The sequence below is a fragment of the Vombatus ursinus genome, unplaced genomic scaffold, assembly GCF_900497805.2.
Source record: "Vombatus ursinus unplaced genomic scaffold, bare-nosed wombat genome assembly UNPS02014811.1, whole genome shotgun sequence".
Lineage (NCBI taxonomy): Eukaryota > Metazoa > Chordata > Mammalia > Diprotodontia > Vombatidae > Vombatus > Vombatus ursinus.
This window is the reverse complement of record NW_020954589.1, coordinates 13,842,064-13,860,624: the sequence shown is the minus strand read 5'-3', so window position 1 is coordinate 13,860,624 and position 18,561 is coordinate 13,842,064. Positions and strand designations below refer to the sequence as shown.

General features: G+C 37.8%; 1 protein-coding gene across 1 annotated transcript in view; it reads right to left on the bottom strand.

Moving 5' to 3' along the window:
* The window catches only part of CUNH6orf89 (chromosome unknown C6orf89 homolog), a 29,964-nt gene extending 11,871 nt beyond the window's left edge, over window positions 1-18,093 (bottom strand). Inside the window, exons 1-2 of the mRNA XM_027876334.1 lie at window positions 18,046-18,093; window positions 17,190-17,409 (exon numbers count right to left, since the gene is read on the bottom strand). Of these exons, the coding sequence (XP_027732135.1) occupies window positions 17,190-17,409; window positions 18,046-18,093 (268 nt within the window). The remainder of the gene's footprint in view (window positions 1-17,189; window positions 17,410-18,045) is intronic.
* Window positions 18,094-18,561: the final 468 nt, after the last annotated feature.

Sequence of the window (18,561 nt, the reverse complement as noted above, 5' to 3'; positions counted from 1 at the left end):
GACTGATTTATCTCTCTTCTACCCTTGTTTTCCTTCTAGCTTGTCCTAAATTTTCCCCTCTTTTTGGGTAAGCTGTAGAAGCAGTATGGAGTTGCAAGTGCTTTGAGTCAGATGTGAGTCCAAATCTCACTTCTTACACTTAATAGCTGTGTAATCCTGGACATATCACTTAACCTTTATATATCTCATATATAATAAGTCTAGGATTAATCTACTTAATCAAAGTTAGGTTGTGATTTTCACATCTCAATTTTATATAGCACATCCATCCACCCCTTACACATTTTCCTTTCATTTTTTTTCTTCTATTGCTACCACCTAGTGGTCAGGATTAACCCTCCTCGGTTTATGTTTGATTGATTCAGAGTTAAGTTTTTAAAAATTATCAACTGTTCCACATCATTTACACATATAAGGGTTGACTCTATGGTTTATGTGGTAGTGTTTTTTACAGTCAGGGAAGGGAAAAGGTACAAGAACTAACTACCTTTTCCTTTAAGACTCAGAAAAGTTTGAACAGAATGTTACTTTTACAGAATCAAAACCCAAAAAAAGGTGCTATGCAGATAAGGCAGTGTTGAAGGCTGTCAACCAAGACAACTAAGCTTAGTTTGGAGCCAAACATCATCTGTGGCAACTTTCCCTTCTAATGATCAAATGATAATGCTCAAATAAAACCCACATGCCAGTTTCCTCCAACCACCCATGAGGAGAAAGCACAGATAAGTTCCTCCTAGAAAACCGAGAGACCAGATCTGAATGGGCCGATTCATCAAGAGCCATGAGAAAGAGGATACAGAAAGGACAGATAAGTCAACACTGTGGGCAGAGAGACCTCCGGTTTGCACAATCCTGAAAGTGTTCCTCTTGAAAAGCCCACCATATCGCAATAATAACTTGATTTGTGACTCAGAGACAAGTACTTATATCAGAACCCCAGTTTCAAGCCTTGGTGTTGGTTTGCAGACTTCTGACTCAAGGCAGAGGATGGAATCACCTAACACCTGATAAAGCCTCTTTGTTGTTTTTCCTTCCCAGAATATGTCTGCTCATTTGTTCTCTTTTCCCATCTCAGTGTTTGTTTGGCTGCCAACGCAGCCTTCAGAGGCATAGCTCTTCCTCAAATCACATGATCCTGTTTTGACAGTGGGTCCCATTGTGCATTATTGCATTAAAGGAGTGACTCTCCCCAAGCAGCTGGGCCAAGGTCTCATCTTCCCCTGACAAACACTCTCAACAGCTGTGCAGTTCTCTATGTCGGATAGATTAGACCAGAGTTACAAATAGATAAATTAATTATTCAACAATCATTTTTGTTTACATCAGCTCCAGGGTGAATACCAGAAAGGATAAAATGCACACCGCAAAAAAAGGAATTAAAAATTTATATAAGATAGTAAGCATGTAGTAATTTTAAATAACTCACATTTACATATTTAAATAGAACAAGGCATCAACAACTCTAAGGTAGAAAGCACCCGGTAAAATATATAAGAGCAGAGCTATTTTTGGTCAAAGGATATGAACATGTTGAACTCATATATTTAAAAAGAAAAGCAAGTTGTACATAACTGAGTCATAGTTTCATGTACAACTCTCTCTGGAATTGCTCATTTTAGCTGAGATTGGTTAAGTTCATAATTTTTAAATGGGAAAAAAAGGGTATGAACAAATAGTTCTTAAAAGAAGTACCGCAAACTTAACAAATATAGGAAAGGTTGCTCCAAATGACTAACAGGAGAAATACAAAATAACTGAGCTTTTACCTCACATTCAGCAAATTCATAAAGACGAGAAAAAGTGGAAATAGTTAATATTGGAGGGTTTACAGAAAGAAAGGTACAGTAAAATACAGTTGGAGCTATGAATTGGTTTAACTGTTCTATAAAGCAATTTGGAAATATGCTAAGAAAATGACTAAAACATCCAGATCTTTGACCCAGAAATCACACCGATGGGCAAATACTTGAAGGAAGTAAAAATTAGAAAGGTCCCACATACACCTTATTTATAGTAGCATTTTTTTTTTTTGTAGCAGTGAAGAAATGAAATCAAAGGAGATGGCCATAGAAACTGGGGATAAGTTGTGGCATATAAATATAACAAAATACTACTGTGCCATAAGATACTCTGAATGTGAAGGAAATAGAGAAGCATGAGAAGACATATAAATTGATACAAAATTAAGTAATCAGAACAAGGAAAAAATATATACAATGGCAACAATGTCAATGAAAGGTTAAAAAAACTCAAAGCTGAACACCATATAATTAATTATAATGACCAAGCCAGGCCAGGATTAAGAGACACGAGAAGGTGCCTCCTTCCTTTCTTTGCAAAGGTGGGGGTCAACGAGGGTGGAACAATTCATGTATTGCAGGACTGGGTTGAAGTGCTATAGTTTTGCTGAACTGCTCCCTGTCCCCTTTCTTTTTTATTCTTTATAATAAAAGATGGCTCTCTAGGTGGGAGAGGGATATATTAGAAAATTAAGGTGATGTAAAAATAAAATATATCGATAATTTGTTGAAAAAAGTACCCTTTAAGGCAGCCTCCTTGCTTAAACAAATGACATCCCAGGGTATCAAAATAATTTCTTTTCTCTGAGAAATAATGAAAAACAGGAGAGATGCCAGAAGACTAGGAATGATCGAATACCCTGATTTTTAAAAAAAAAAAAAATTTTTTTTTGTTTTTGGCAAAGCAATCGGGGTTAAGTGACTCGCCCAGGATCACACAGCTAGTAAGTGCCAACTGTCTGAGGCCGCATTTGAACTCAGGACCTCCTGACTCCAAGGCTGGTGCTCTTATCCACTTCGCCACCTAGCTGCCCCATAATATCCTGATTTTTGAAAAGGTAAATTGGTCAGGCATGGTAACTCACTCCTAAAATCCCTGCTACTGGGGGAGGCTGTAGGCTGAAACCAATAAAATTTAATAAAATATTTAAACAGATATAAAGTTCTGCATTTAGGCTTTTAAAAAATCAACTATAACATTAGAAACTTGACTTGATAGCAGTTTATATTTAAAAAAAAAAAAGGCCTAAGGATTTTAGCTAACCAGAAAATCAATATGGTCTGTGTGAAGGTGCTATTAAAATGCTAATGCAATCTCAGCCTAGACTTGTAGAATCAAGGGTGCTAATAGCCATCCAGTAATCCCTGATGGTCAGACCACATGTGAAGTACTGATTTCAGTTCTGGTATCCTCTAAAATAAATGTCACCTTAAGAGATACAATGACAAATCAGGAAGCATCAAGAAGAAAGTAACCAGGACAGTGAGGAGTCTGGAAATCATGACATAAGGAATGGCCAAAGGAATTAGGGAGATCTGGACTAAAGAGAAGACTTATGGGGGGGAAATAACAGTTGCCTTCAGAAGAGGACTAGACATCTGTTGCTCCAGCAGGTAGAAGTAGGAAAAATGGATGGAAATTAGAACAGTCTAGTAATAAAAAAGGGCTATGTTGTGAAGAAGTAAGTTGTGATTAGAAGTATTTAAACATAAAATGTCTTCATTTGATTTGATATCTTACACAGTCCTATAATAACTATGATCTCTCTCTCTCTCACACACACACACACACACACACACACACACACACACAGAGCACTTTTAAGGTTTGCAAAGTACTGTACATACATTATCTCATTTGAGATCCTGCCACACCCATTCATCAAGAGCCCTTTTCCTAGTCTGGCATAATGCCAGTTGGGGTCCCAGATTCAACGGCAACTAACAGATTTTTCTGCTGATTTAGCAAGACCTAAAGAAATGCTATTTTGGAAGATTTACAGGGAGAACAAACATTAATTCCACTTCTTTTCTATATAAAGTTTAGGGTGTTTAGTGGTTTTTTTACACTGTGTTTCTTTAACATACACTACAACATAACAAAATCAAAATGTTGTGGTGCAAAGTTCAAATCTAGAACTGTAATGAAATCAAAAGTCATGGAGCAGGTGTGGAGTGTTAGTTCCATGATGCACCCTCTCCATTCCTACTTTCCTTTTAGGCAGTTCTGGAGGCACCAACAAGTATACTATCCACTTTTTAAAAATTTGTTTTTAAATATTCATTTAAAAAAACTGAGCTCTTAATTCTTTCCCTCCTTCCTGGAGAAGGCAAGAAATGGGATATCAATTAAACATTCCACCTTTACTCTTAATGTATCCTCATGTTGAGTGGTCACTCCTACTCTGGTGCCAGGACCCTTTCAAGTCCCCCTCTAAGTCCCAGGGCTAACCCTCTTCAAGGTTCTTCTTGTAAAGGTGATGGGGAAAAACATCTGCTGTTAATGAAAGATTACACAGCTATGACAGGAACTGTTTCATAGTCATGATCCCCAACCCAAGTATTGAGTCTGGATCATCGCCCAAACCCATTAAAGAAGTCTGACTGCCTTGAGGTCATGGCTGTCCTCTCACTTTCTGAGTTTTAGAAAAACAATGTTAGCAGCAGGGTAGATCAGATTTCTTCCAAGCACATCCCAAACATCCCCTAATGTCCTGGTTTCCTGAACTGCTAAAAATCCCAAGGTTTGCTTCAGCACTATAGAAAACTCTCATCTTTCTGGGATTTAAAGGGGTGGTATTTCCTAGCTCCATCTCTGGAAAGCAGTAGTATCCAAGAGTCCTATATCTGATCTTCAAAATGCCCCCTACCCTGCATTCTCATTCAACTCAAGAGCCTCCAAACCACAATATATTCTTGATTTCTTTCCCCCAGAACTACCTAGAATTCAGAAGAACAATGAGCCACTTTGGGAAATATCAAGAGAAGAACACCATAGTAGGGAGTGATGTGAAAAGTGGTTGACTAGGGAAATAAGCCATTTCAGATCAAAAGAACCCTATTTCATTGACCCGGTCAGAATTAGTTCTACACAGAAGGTGTGTGTAGGGACTTGTTCACTTAATCATACCCATAAAAGAGGTTTAGTCTCAGTTGAAGCAACCCTACAGGAGCAGAGCACCTGGTGAGACTTAATACCAAGAACTTCACTGTGGACTACCATCCGAGGCCACCATACTCAATATCTCAAATTTATCCTTCTTGTTATTCTGACTCTAGTTTTTCAACTAACAGGATTTCTTCCTACTGGGAGAAATTTTTTTTTAAAATTAATTTCTTTTGATTTATCAACAATTACTTCAATAAACTTTTGAGTTTAAAATTTTTCTCCCTCCCCTTCCCAAAGACGGCACGAAATCTGATACAGGCTTTACATATACATTCCTATTAAACATATTTTCACATTAGTCATGTTGTAAGGAAGAATTAGAACCAATAGGAGGAACCACAAGAAAGAGGAAACAAAACAAAATAGAGGAAAAAAATAGCAAATAATATGCTTCGATCTGCATTCAAACTCCATAGCTCTTTCTTTGGATGTGGATAGCATTTTCCATCATGAGGCTTTTGGAGATATCTTAGATCCTTGTATTGCTGAGAGGGGTTAAGTCTATCAAAGTCAGACATCACTCAATGTGGCTGTTACTGTGTACAACATTCTCCTGGCTCTGCTCACTTCACTCAGCATCAGTCCATACAAGTCTTTCCAGGTTTTTCTGAAGTCTGCCTGCTCATCATTTCTTTTTTTTTCTTAATTTTTTTTTATTTTTAGGCAATTGGGGTTAAGTGACTTGCCCAGGTCACACAGCTAGTAAGTGTCAAGTGTTTGTTCTGAGGCCGGATTTGAACTCAGGTCCTCCTGATTTCAGGGCCAGTATGCTCTATCCACTGCGCCACCTAGCTGCCCCCTCATCATTTTTTATAGCACAACAGTATTCCATTACATTCATATACCACAACTTGTTCAGCCATTCCCCAATGGATGGGCGTCCATACCCTCAATTTACAATTCTCTGCTACCACAATAAGAGCTGCTATAAATATTTTTGTACATGTGAGTCCTTTTCCCATTTTTATGATCTCTTTGGGATACAGACCTAGAAGTGGTACTGCTGGATCAAAGGGTATGCACAGATTATAGCCCTTTGGGCACAGTTCCAAATTGCTCTGGGAGAAATTTCTTAAACTATCCAGGAATATTTCTTTTTTCACATTCTACCCACATATACTTTAGCTAATTAAAGGGGCCTTTTTTTTTTTTTTTTTTTTTTTTTTTTAAAACCAACCAGTTCAGAGTCAATTCTACACCAAGAATGGGTAGGGACTCACTTCTAGCCATTGAACTTAACTTTTAAATTTGTATTCTTCAGAAAGCACTTTTCCACCAGCAACACGTCATTCTTGGTGTTTCACTAGTTGTGAAACATAGCTCTTGTTTCTGACACTTATAAAGCTGTTCCAACTATTAACTGCAAAACAAAGCTATGGTCCTATATTTCTAATTCTTACCAGGATATGAAATTCATTTTTACTGTCAGTAAGGAATTTAAAAAACAATTCCATGGACCAAACGTAGGCCAGAGTAAAACTTCAGAAATGAAACCACCCTTCTCTACAAATTGCCCATCTGGAGAGAAGTCAAACACAGAGGAGGGTCCTGGGCCTGTTACTGGCTCTCAGGCAGCTGGAGGGTTGTTTACAAAAGGACTCACTAGGGTTGGCTGATAATGTGCAACAACTAATCCTCTAGGATTTCTGGTTCACAGGACAAGCCACATGCAGAATAACCTAATGACATTCAGCCAGAAAGCAAAAGCTTTTGTTTTAGGATAAAATACTCTGGAGATACAGGAGGTTGGGGTGGTAAGAAGGGAATGTCATTTACTCCTTCACTGCCTACTTTTTAGGAGGCCTTAGGCAGAAAGCTAAATTCATAGGGAAGAAGACAGAAAACAGTGTGGATCCCCATTCCCCCCAACCCCAACATACCTAAAAGAATCCACAGCCAGTAAAAAACACCTTCATAAAGAGAACTCTGAAGTCAAGCTATTATTTGAACTGTGCCCAAGAGCAACTTTGCAACACCTGACACACAATTTGTTACCCTTACTAGTACGTGGTAAATATAAAAATGTCTGAAATGAGGCTGAACTCTATAATCCACTTTATATTGTCCCTTTCTGGTTTTTGTGCGATGTAGACAGCCTATATTTCAGATGGACCCCTTTCCAAGATATGGGCCTACATCAGTTTTATAAATCCTAGGGATGGAAGAGACTTTGAAAGATCAAGATTTTACAAACTGCTTTGCTTCAAGAAGCACCTTCTTTGAACCAAATAAAATGAGCAATAATCTCACTTACTTTCAGAGGTTTCCAGAGACATTATTATTCTTCAGTAACCCAAAACATTTTATTTGTTTCTTAGGGAATCTTTCAACACTTTAAACAAAAACACCCTTTCCGGAATCAACAAAATCTTCTGGTAAATAAAGGCTTATGCATATGAAGCCCTGCTACTATAATGCCTGGGTTAGTCATTGGGTTTCCATGGTCTGGAGTTGTATGGATACAACAGTGACATCTTCAAATTATTGTCTCTTTACTTATGTTTGCATGTTGCTGGCATATTTCTTGTATGCAGAAAGAAGAGTTAAGGACCTTTTCTCTGAGCTTTATAAATGGATTCAGGAAACCCTCAGGAATGAACTATTACAAACCAGATTTCCAACCAAGGTAGAGACCTGAGCTCTAGCTAAATCTCTCTTCTACAAAATCAGCTGCTCAGTCTACCTGCTTTTCACAACATAAACCTTGCCTGTTTTCTTACTCTATCCTACACCTAGATGCCATACCTTCTACAATACTTCTGATTTCAATTTCTTGACTCAATCAAACTTATTTTCTTTGTGGACTCTGCACTTGGGGTCCTACTATTTCCAAGATGGAGAAAATTTTGCCTAATTCACTCTGAACATACAATTCTGGATCATGAACCATGATCCTTAATTTTCAATGGATGAGAAGTGATTGTTCTCATCACAATGGAACCTACATATGTGTATTTTAAATGTGGATCCTGAACTTAGTTAACAAATCCAAAAACTATTGAAAGAGCACATAAAATGACAGGAGGCTGGTCAAGATGGTGCTAGGATAGCTAGGAGAAACAAAAGGGAAATGAATGATAAGAGCAACGATAAGGCAGGAGACCCACTTTTCTTGCTAAGCCCTAGTTTCTTCTTTTACAAATTGAGAAGGGTGGGGTTGAACGATCTCAAAGACTCAGAATTGGGGGGGGTAGGCTCATTTCCAACACTAAAATCTTGCTCTATTATAGATGTGAAAAGTAAGAAGAATGCACCAACAGGGCAAAGTGTGAACAAGTTACTGGAAAAAACAACAACAACACAGAAGCAATGGGAAAACTGTGAATTAAAAGAGCAAAGGTTAAGTTAATTAGAATGTGGACTTAGTGGAGAACAGACTAAGAAATGGTGTATCTAGTCTATGTATTTCCTATGCATCTAGCCTAGGAAAGAGACTGGTTTTAGAAACGTTATGTTTATGTTCTTCATAAATAACACTGTATTTCTTATCTCGGTACCTTTACATGGACAGTTCACCACCTCCCCCCTCCCTGCCCCTGCTCCATGCCAGGGTAAGAAAAGAAGAGAAACCACGTATATCTCTTTAGCTGAACAAAGCTAGACTCACTAAAAGTACTGTGTCCCTGAAATTTGCCTGCTGTTCTTATATTTTCTTTTTCTTTTTTTTCTTTTTTTGAAAGGCAATGGGGTTAAGTGACTTGCCCAGAGTCACACAGCTAGTAAGTGTCAAGTATCTGAGGTCAGAATTGAACTCCTCCTGACTCCAGGGCCAGTGCTCTATCGACTGTGCCACCTAGCTGCCCATTTTCTTTTTTTTGAGGCAAATGGGGTTAAGTGACAGTCACACAGTTATTAAGTGTTATGTGCCTGAGGCCAGATTTGAACTCCGGTCCTCGAGACTCCAGGGCTGTGTTCTTATATTTTAAGAAAGTAGTTTATTTCACTCTAAACTGCAGGCTGAGTATGTTGTCAATGATTAGTCATGATAGGAGAGGGTTACTGAGGAGAATCAAGGAAAAGGGATTTGATAAAAAAAATTGGAATCTAAAAAACGGAAGCCCCTCTTTTGCTCCTTAGGTACTGGCAGTGATAGAGCCATCTCCAGTCGTCCTGATCTATATCTGGCCACTGGACCCAGATGGCTCCAGAGGAGAAAGTGAGGCTGGTGACTTTGCACGGCCCTCCCTCACTTAAATCCGATCCACTTGCAAGTCACGGCATCATTTTCCTGATGTCATGGTCCTCTTCGAGAACAAAGGACAAACAACAACAGCTGGCAGTGAACAGTTGATCATTATCATGTTATATTTCATTTTTTGTTTCAATCCTCAATGCCTAGCATGTAGTTGGCACTTAATTAGCATCTGTTGGTTGATCAGATGCAGGAAACCAATATAGAGATGCACCAGGCATTTCACCCTCTCTGATAATCATCAGCAACCATTACTTAGGGTCCAATGAGTACATGACGTGGTAAAGAGGACAGAGGGGCAGCCTAGTATTTAAATGGTTACAGTTACTAGGATTTATACTTCTTCCTTTATATGGCTGTACAAACCACATTCAGATACCTGTATTTCCTACAGCCATCATGCTAACACATTTTTTGAAAGACTATTTAATTATTTTCTTATTATATCATTTAAAATAAAACATATTGTTAAAGATCACTCAATTTTAACTACCCTTTCCCTCCAATAGTCTTGACATTGTCAGCATCTTCTGATACTTATTTCTCCCTCATGAGAGTTCCTACTTAATCCTGACATGAATATGCCTTCTCCAATTTCTTTCCAAGAACTATTCAAAATACTAACTTAACTGTGTCTTTCTATTCCTTCCCAGAATTATTACACATATAAATTAATGCACTGTATTTACAAAGCCACAAACATATATTTACAAGTTAAAACAGCACTTTAACTGAAGCAACCAAAATAAAATTCTTAAACCACACCATCCTACTTCTCTCTTCTTAACTAAACATAATGGACTCATTTTACTTCCATTTGTGTAAGGTCAGAGTATTCATTAATAGGAGGCTGGATGATCTGGCTTGTTAACAATATTCTAATATTCGTGGACAAGCTAGAAGCATTTCCAATAAGATCGGGGGTGAAACAAGGATGTCCATTATCACCACTGTTATTCAACATCGTACTGAAAACGTTAGCTTTAGCAATAAGAGAAGAAAAAGACATTGAAGGCATTAGAATAGGCAAAGAAGAAACAAAGCTATCACTCTGCAGATGACATGTTATACTTAGAGAATCCCAGAGAATCAAGTAAAAAACTACTTGAAATAATAAACAACTTTAGCAAAGTTGCAGGCTATAAAATAAACCCACATAAATCATTGGCATTTCTATATATTACCAACAAAGCCCAACAGGAAGAGATAGAAAGAGAAATTCCATTTAAACTTACTGTAGACATTATAAAATATTTAGGAGTCTACCTCCCGAAACAAACCCAGGAACTCTACGAACACAATTGCAAAACGCTTTTCACGCAAATACAATCGGATCTAAATAATTGGAAAAACATCAGTTGCTCATGGGTAGGCCGAGCTAATACAATAAAAATGACAGTTCCACCTAAGCTGATTTACTTATTCAGTGCCATACCAATCAAACTACCAAAAAATTATTTTATAGAGTTAGAAAAAATAATAACAAGATTCATTTGGAAGAACAAAAGGTCCAGAATATCAAGACAACTAATGAAAAGAAATGCAGGGGAAGGTGGCCTAGCCATTCCAGATCTTAAATTGTATTATAAAGCAGCAATCATCAAAACTTCTTGGTACTGGCTAAGAAACAGAGTGTTGGATCAGTGGAATAGGTTAAATATGCAAGACACAGTAGTCAATGACTGTAGTAATATATTATTTGATAAACCCAAAGACCCCAGCTTCTGGGATAAGAACCCACTCTTTGAAAAAAACTGCTGGGAAAACTGGAAAAGAGTATGGCAGAAACTAGGCATAGACCAAAATCTCACACCATATACCAAAGTAAAGTCAAAATGGGTACATGATTTAGATATAAAGGCTGACACTATAAGCAAACTGAGAGAGCAAGGAATAGTTTACCTGTCAGATCTATGGAGAACAGAAGAATTCATGACCAAACAGGAGAAGCAAAACAGATAATTTTGATTACATTAAATTGAAAAGTTTTTGCACAAACAAAGCCAATGCAACTAAGATTAGAAGGAAGGTAGAAAATTGGGAAAGAATTTTTACAACCAGTCTCTCTGATAAGGGCCTCATTTCTAAAATATATAGAGAATTAAATCAAATTTATAAGAATACGAGCCATTCCCCAATTGATAAATGGTCAAAGGATATGAACAGACAGCTCTCAGATGAAGAAATTAAATCCATCTACAGTCATATGAAAAAATGCTCTAAATCACTATTGATTAGAGAAATCCAAATCAAAACAACTCTGAGGTACCACATCACATCTATCACATTGGCCAACATGACAAAACAGGAAAATGTTGGAGAAGATGTGGGAAAATTGGAACACTAATGCATTGTTGGTGGAGTTGTGAGATGATCCAACCATTTTGGAGAGCAATTTGGAACTATGCCCAAAGGGCTCTCAAAATGTGCATACCCTTTGACCCAGCAATAGCACTTCTAGGATTATATCCCAAATGGGAAAAGGACCTAATGTACATGTAATGGAATACTATTGTGCTATAAGAAATGATGAACAGGCTGACTTGAGAAAAACCTGGAAAGATTTCTATGGTCTGATGCTGAGTGAAGTGAGCAGAATCAAGAGAACGTTGTACACAATAACAGCCATGCTGTGTGATGACTAATATTGATAAACTTAACCCTCCCTGGCAATACAAAGATCTAAGACATCTCCAGAGGCCTTGTGATGGAAATGCTATCCACACTCAAAGAAAGAACTGTGGAAGCCGAATTGTTATTTTTTTTTCTCTTCTGTTGAGTTTTGTTTCCTCTTTCTGATGGTTCCTCCTATTGGTTTTAATTTCTACTTACAACATCACTAATGTGAAAATATGTTTAATATGAATGTAAATGTATAGCCTATATCAGATTGTGCGCCATCTTGGGGAGGGTGATAGGGAAGAATGGGGATAAAAATTTTAAACTCAAAAGCATATGGAAGTGATTATTGATAAATCAAAATAAATTAATAAAAAAAATTAAAAAAACAATATTCTAATATTCCTTGAATGTTAAAATTTTGTTTCAGGGAATTTCATATTGAAAGCCAGACAATGAATAATTACATGTTCCCTAAATATGCCAGTGTTTACTTTGAGGAAGACTGGCTAAAAGAAAGCGAATGCCACTGGCCAGGATCTAAAAAATTTCTAAGTTGATCATAGGTACCAAGGAGCAGAAATCACTTTTCAGAGTTTTATTTGAAAGAGAGAGAACTCTACAGAAGACACTGGGTAATTTTGTTGTCATGTCAATTCAGTTATGTTTGACTCTCTGTGATCCCATTTGAGGTTTTCTTGGCAAAGATAATGGAATGGTTTGCCATTTCCTTCTCTAGCTCATTTTATAGATGAGGAAACTGAGGCAAACAGGGTTAAGTGACTTACACAGGGACATATAACTATTAAGTGTCTGGGGCTGGATTTGAACTCAGCAAGAGTCAGGAAGTTTTCCTGACTCCAGGACCAGCACTCTATGCACTTCACCACCTCACTGCTCTAGCTGTGTTATTAAGAACTTTTTAAAAAATGAAATAAAGACACTGATATTTATCATCTCTGTGGATGACATAAACCTTGGAGGTCTAGCTAATCAAACAGATGACAGAATCAGGATCCAAAATGAACCTGACAGGCTAGAATGATGTTTCAAATTAAATAGGCATAAACATGAAGGTTAAAAAAAATTAACTGAGGGGCAGCTAGGTGGCACAGTGGACAGAGCACTGGCCTTGGAGTCAGGAGGACCTGAGTTCAAATCCGGTCTCAGACCAGACACTTGACACTTACTAGCTGTGTGACTCTGGGCAAGTCACTTATCCCCAACTGCCTTGATAAAAAAAAAAAAAAATTGTTCCATATAGGACAGGGCAGATATAATGATATCGATTCATATGAAAAAGACTGAGATTTAAGTGAAATGAAAACTCAAAATGAGTTAACAGATTACCTTGGCATCCCAAAAGGCTAATGTGATCTTGGGCAACAGTAACAGGAATATAATGCATAGAATAACAACAGTAATAGAAGTTCATTTTTACATAAAGTTTTAAAGTTTATAAAATACTTTCCCTATAATAACCACGTAAGGTAGGTAGAAAGATAACAATTTTACTGTACTTTTAGGTTGGTCATACCATATCTACAGTATTGTATAGCTTGGAGTACCAGATTTTAAGAAAGACATTAACAAACTAGAGTAACTCCAAGTGAGCAGGATGGTGACTGGATCTATAAATCACGTCATGAAAAGCATCTGAAGGAACTGGGGATGTTCAGCTGGAAGATGAAACCTTGGAGGGAGGGAAGTGAAAGAAGAATGATAGAGTTGGTGCTGTTATTGTTTTTAATATCTGAAGGGCTATTATATGGAAGAGGGATTGGGCTTATTCTATGAGGTTTCACAGCAGGACTGGGACCAAGGAATGAAAGTTACAAGGAGAGAGATTTCAGCTAAATGTAAGGAAGAATTCTCTAAAAATGAGATTCCTCAAAAATGAAGTGAGCTGCCTCTGAGTTAGTGAGTTACCCAAACACATTAGGAGTTCAAGCAGTGAATAAAGGGGGAATGTCTGCACTAGGTTGAATTAATATAATAAAAATTATCATAATAACCTATAACTATATTCAGAAACCTTAGCATGATGTTCTATGTTTAGGAAAAGATGTTTTCTTTTGAATTACACTTTCAGAAAGGAATGGATTATATGCATGACATTAACAATAATAACAATAATTCACATTCATATTGCATTTTACAGTTTATACAGTAACACACTCACAATAACCCTGTGAGATACTGTAATGTCCTATCCCCTGAATATGAGTGCATTTGAAATCTCTGTCCTGATTTCTTTGTTTTTTTCTTTCCTCTCTGTCTACATCCTCTTTCACAGTGACCTTATCAGTTTCCATGAGTTTAATAATCTTCTTTATGCAGAGATGAGATGGAGTTATGCAGAAAACTCCCAGATTGACATTCACCCTGCATATTTCCATTGGGCTAGAACTAATTACCATATTTTACACAAATGTAACTTGGAATGGTATGAAGGAGAATACATGAGACCACTTCAGGGGATTCATTATTTGCACTAATCAGGACCTCACCACATTCACGGCTGCTGGTTCCTGAGCTCTACTCCCACATCACCAACTCGCTGTCCCACAGGCATTCTGACTCAACATGTTCACAACAGAATGCGTTCTCTTTCCTCCAAAGCCCATTCTCTCTTCTTACCTTCCCTATCTTGGTCAAGGGCACCACAAATGCTTTCAATCCCAATCAGTTGCCAAGTCAATGATTCTACTGCCACAATCCCTCTCACATCCGCTCCCTTCACTTAGATGGTCACCATCCCAGTTCAAGCCCCAAACAGCAAGCTCTTGCCTAGACTACTGCAATAGCCTCCTAACTGGTCTCCCTGCCTCAAGCCTCTCCCTTCTCCAAGCTATCATTCTCACAGCTGACGAAGTGAAATTCTTAAAATACAGACCAGCTCAAAAGGTTCAAAGGTTCCCTATAGACTCCACGATAAACTACAAACTCCTTTGTTTGCCATTTAAAGTCCTTCGTAGTCTGGCTTTAGTTCATCTTCTTTTCAGTCTTGACACATAATGCTCCTTTTCCCAAACTCTATGTTCTAGCTTAACTGATGTTCCTCATAGACAATATTCTATTATCCGTGCTTTGTGTAAGGGTACGTTCCCCCTTCCACTCCCATCCAGGCCCCTGTCCACATATCCCATGCCTGGAATTCATTCTTTCCTCTCTTTTGCCTTTTAGAATCCTTAATTTCCTTCAAGACTCAGGTAGCTTGAGACCTCCTCTGAGACCTTTCCTGATCCTCTGAATGCTAGTATTTCTACCCAAAACAAAGTAATTTCGTTACCTCATGTTTATTTTGTATACATTCCTATTTATTATGGACATATATGTTGTTTCTACCTCAAAAGAATCATTATGTCATATTCCTAGCACCTAGGAGAATTCCTGACACATAGCAGGAACTTAATAAATGTTTACTGATTGAATAAAGTAGCTAAGACAACTATTACCATTCCCATTTTATAAATCAGTCAATCAGTAAGCATTTATTAAATACATATAATGTGCCAGACACTGTGATGGGCACTGGAAAAACTTTGGCTCAGAGAGGTTGTGATTTAAACAAAATCACACAGTAAGGAGAAGAGCTACAGAAATTAAGTTATTATAATGTGAATAATTTTTGTAAAAGAACATTGGATTTGGTGACGAGAGACACAGATTTACATCATCTTGGCTCAACATCTCCCAGCTGTATAATTCTGAGCAAGATTTGGAGCATTTGTATACATTAAGAGTTGGAAGGGACCTTAGGCATCATCAAGTCTAAAGCTCTCATTTTACAAATGAGGAAACTGAGGTACTTGACAGGATCACACCAAGCTAGTGTCTGAAGTAGGCTTTGAACCCAGGTTTTCCTGACTTCCAAGTTCAGTATTCTATCATGCTATCCTTTGCCTCCGTTTTCTCTCCTATAAAATTAAGATGAAAATACTCATACTGCCTATACCACAAGGTTGTCGTGAAGAAAGCTCTTTGAAACCTTAAAAATCTACAGAAATATGAGTTATTATTATAATTGATATAGTGCTTTTATATAGTGCTTTAAAGTTTTCAAGAAAAATTCCATAATTCACATTCTCTAAAGAAGGTTAAAGGGCAGCTAGGTGGCGCAACAGATACAGCACCATGCCTGGAGTCAGGAAGACTCAAGTTCAAATATGACCTCTGGCACTTACTAGCTGTGTGACCCTTGTCAAGTCACTTTATCCTGTTTGCCTCAGTTTCCTCAACTGTAAAATGAGCTGGAGAAGGAAATGGTAAACCACTCCAGTATCTTTGCCAAGAAAACCCCAAATGGGGTCACAAAGAGTCACACACAACTGAAAAATGACTGAAAGACAAAAAAGTTTAAATTTCACAATCTATACTTCTAAATTATTCGAAGAGAGAAGATATGATTTCATCCTTTATGCCTTGATATCCTCATAACCTAGCACAGTACCTAGCACATAGCAGGTGCTTAACAAATGTTTGTAATAAGTTGATTAATTCTCTCACTGATACATTGTCACCAGGAACATGTTCTTAAACTCAACTTGTTGGCAAAATCTTTACAATTATTAGCTCCATACTGAGAGATCCCTAAGATTTACAAGTCCAAGGAAGTTAGACAAAGTAAAAGTACACAAAATAAAGTCTACGAAGTAAATAAATCCTACACGGACAAGGATTGTTACAGGACAAAGCAGACTGAATTAAAGTTCTGATGCCTTCAGTAAATCAATCAACAATCATTTATTGACTGTGATTATTAATTATGTGTTCAGGACATATATGTGTGGGGTAGTAGACAGAGTCCTGGACTTGAGTCAGAAATACCTGCTTTCAAATCCCAACCTGGCACTTACTCACTAAGTGAACATTGGCAAATTACTTAATTTCTCTGAATTTCAGTAAACTCTTTAAGACTTATCTTGGGCAGCTGAGTAGTACAGTAGACAGAGCATTAGAACTGAAGTTAGGAAGGGCTCACTTCAAATCCTGCTTAAGATAATGACTAGCTGCCTCAGTTTCCTCATCTGTAAAACGGGGATAATAACAGCACCTATCTCTCAGGGTAACTGTGAAGATCAAGTGAGAAAATACACGTAAAGCACTTTACAAAGTTTAAAGTGCTATAAATGCTAGCTGTTGTTATTATTATCTACTAAATTATAGATGGTTTTCTATCTCTATAGGTAGAAGGAGACCCCATAACTACTAATTCACACATTACTGACGATATGCCTAACACTGTAATAGAGACTGTGGTAAATATATGTATAAAAATATGATACAGTCAAATCTTTCCTTTCTATGGGCAAGTAGTGGAATTAATAGTAAAACTCCATTTTTTTTCTTTTCAATTCATCTGGTGTCTAGAAAGAGATCCAGCTAATAAGTAAATGTAGCAATCTACCTGCATCGTCACTTGGGGGCTCATTATAATTAGACAGAGGAACAAATTCCTTATTTTCAACCATATACTTCTTGGCAATGGGCAGGGACATCAGCCTGATATGATGGATCAGAGAGCGCCAGGTGTGAGCCCCAGAGAGCACTGGTTCAGGTGGTAAAGGGCTACAGGGCTGAATCACAAAGTAGGCAGTGAGCAGGGTTAACCCCAGTGTGATCAGGACCTAAAAGAAAAAACAGATCAATACATAATTGTTAATGTAGCATCTTAAACAAAGATCTTAAAATGCAAAGAAATGGTTATTCTAATGATGAGTTCAGGCAGGTTTACATTCAGAGTATAATCTTCTATCATAGATAACTGTTGGACAAGACACATCAACTACACCATTTCTCTCTCACTAGCAGGTTCGCTTTTGATCCGGTTAGACAGGAAGACAGGAATGGAGTCATAATAAGGGGTTAAATAAGCTTACTTTATTCTAGTCTAGTCTTCTCAAAGGGAGTTTGCTGATAACGGGAGCACCAACCCCTACAGCATTCCCTAACAACGCTTCTCACAGGGGCCAGCGTGAAGGGGAGGCAACTTCTCCTCTGTCTCAATGGGGTCAATTTAGACCAGCACAACTTGTGCCCTCCCCTAAATCCCCTTAAGCCTGATGGGGGCCAGTTGAGGCAAGCACACAGACTCCCCCTCCCAAGCCTTGATGGGGGCCAATCAAGGCACACACAGCATTCAGTCTGCACATTCACCCCTATGGGGGTCCCCAAGTCACTGACCAGTGTCCACTTGCTTTATAGGGCAACAGACAAAGAAGGCGTATTGCCAGCAATAGCCTCACAATTTTACATTACTTCACCCCTATATCTACCACGACTGCGCAGTAGAAATTGTTTTGAACCAGCATCGTGAGAACTCATATCTTAACACCTGGGAAGTAGAGACTGTTATGGCTATGGATCCTGGGAAGAAAATTAAGAAAGAATAACAAAAAATCCACTTTACATACACTGAAATTCACCTCACTTACAATAACTCATTCATTTGGGGAAGGGCAGTAATTATTTAATTCTTGGCATATATTTTGTTTTGACACAACAAGCACTTCACAACCAACATCCCAATGATCCTTCCCACAAAATAATCCCCCCTGAAGTCCCAAGGAAGAAAAGGTGCCTAATAATTTGATTGTGACTGATACTAAAGGTCATTTTCCACTTGTAGTTTACCAATTGTTAACAGAAAAGAAGGATAAAGGCACCTCATTTAAATCAGCCCTCATAAGACTTTTAGATAGGCATTATTTTAACTACTGAATATCCCATTTTAAGATTTGATTTTGGACAAATTTATATCACTATTCACAAGAACCCCC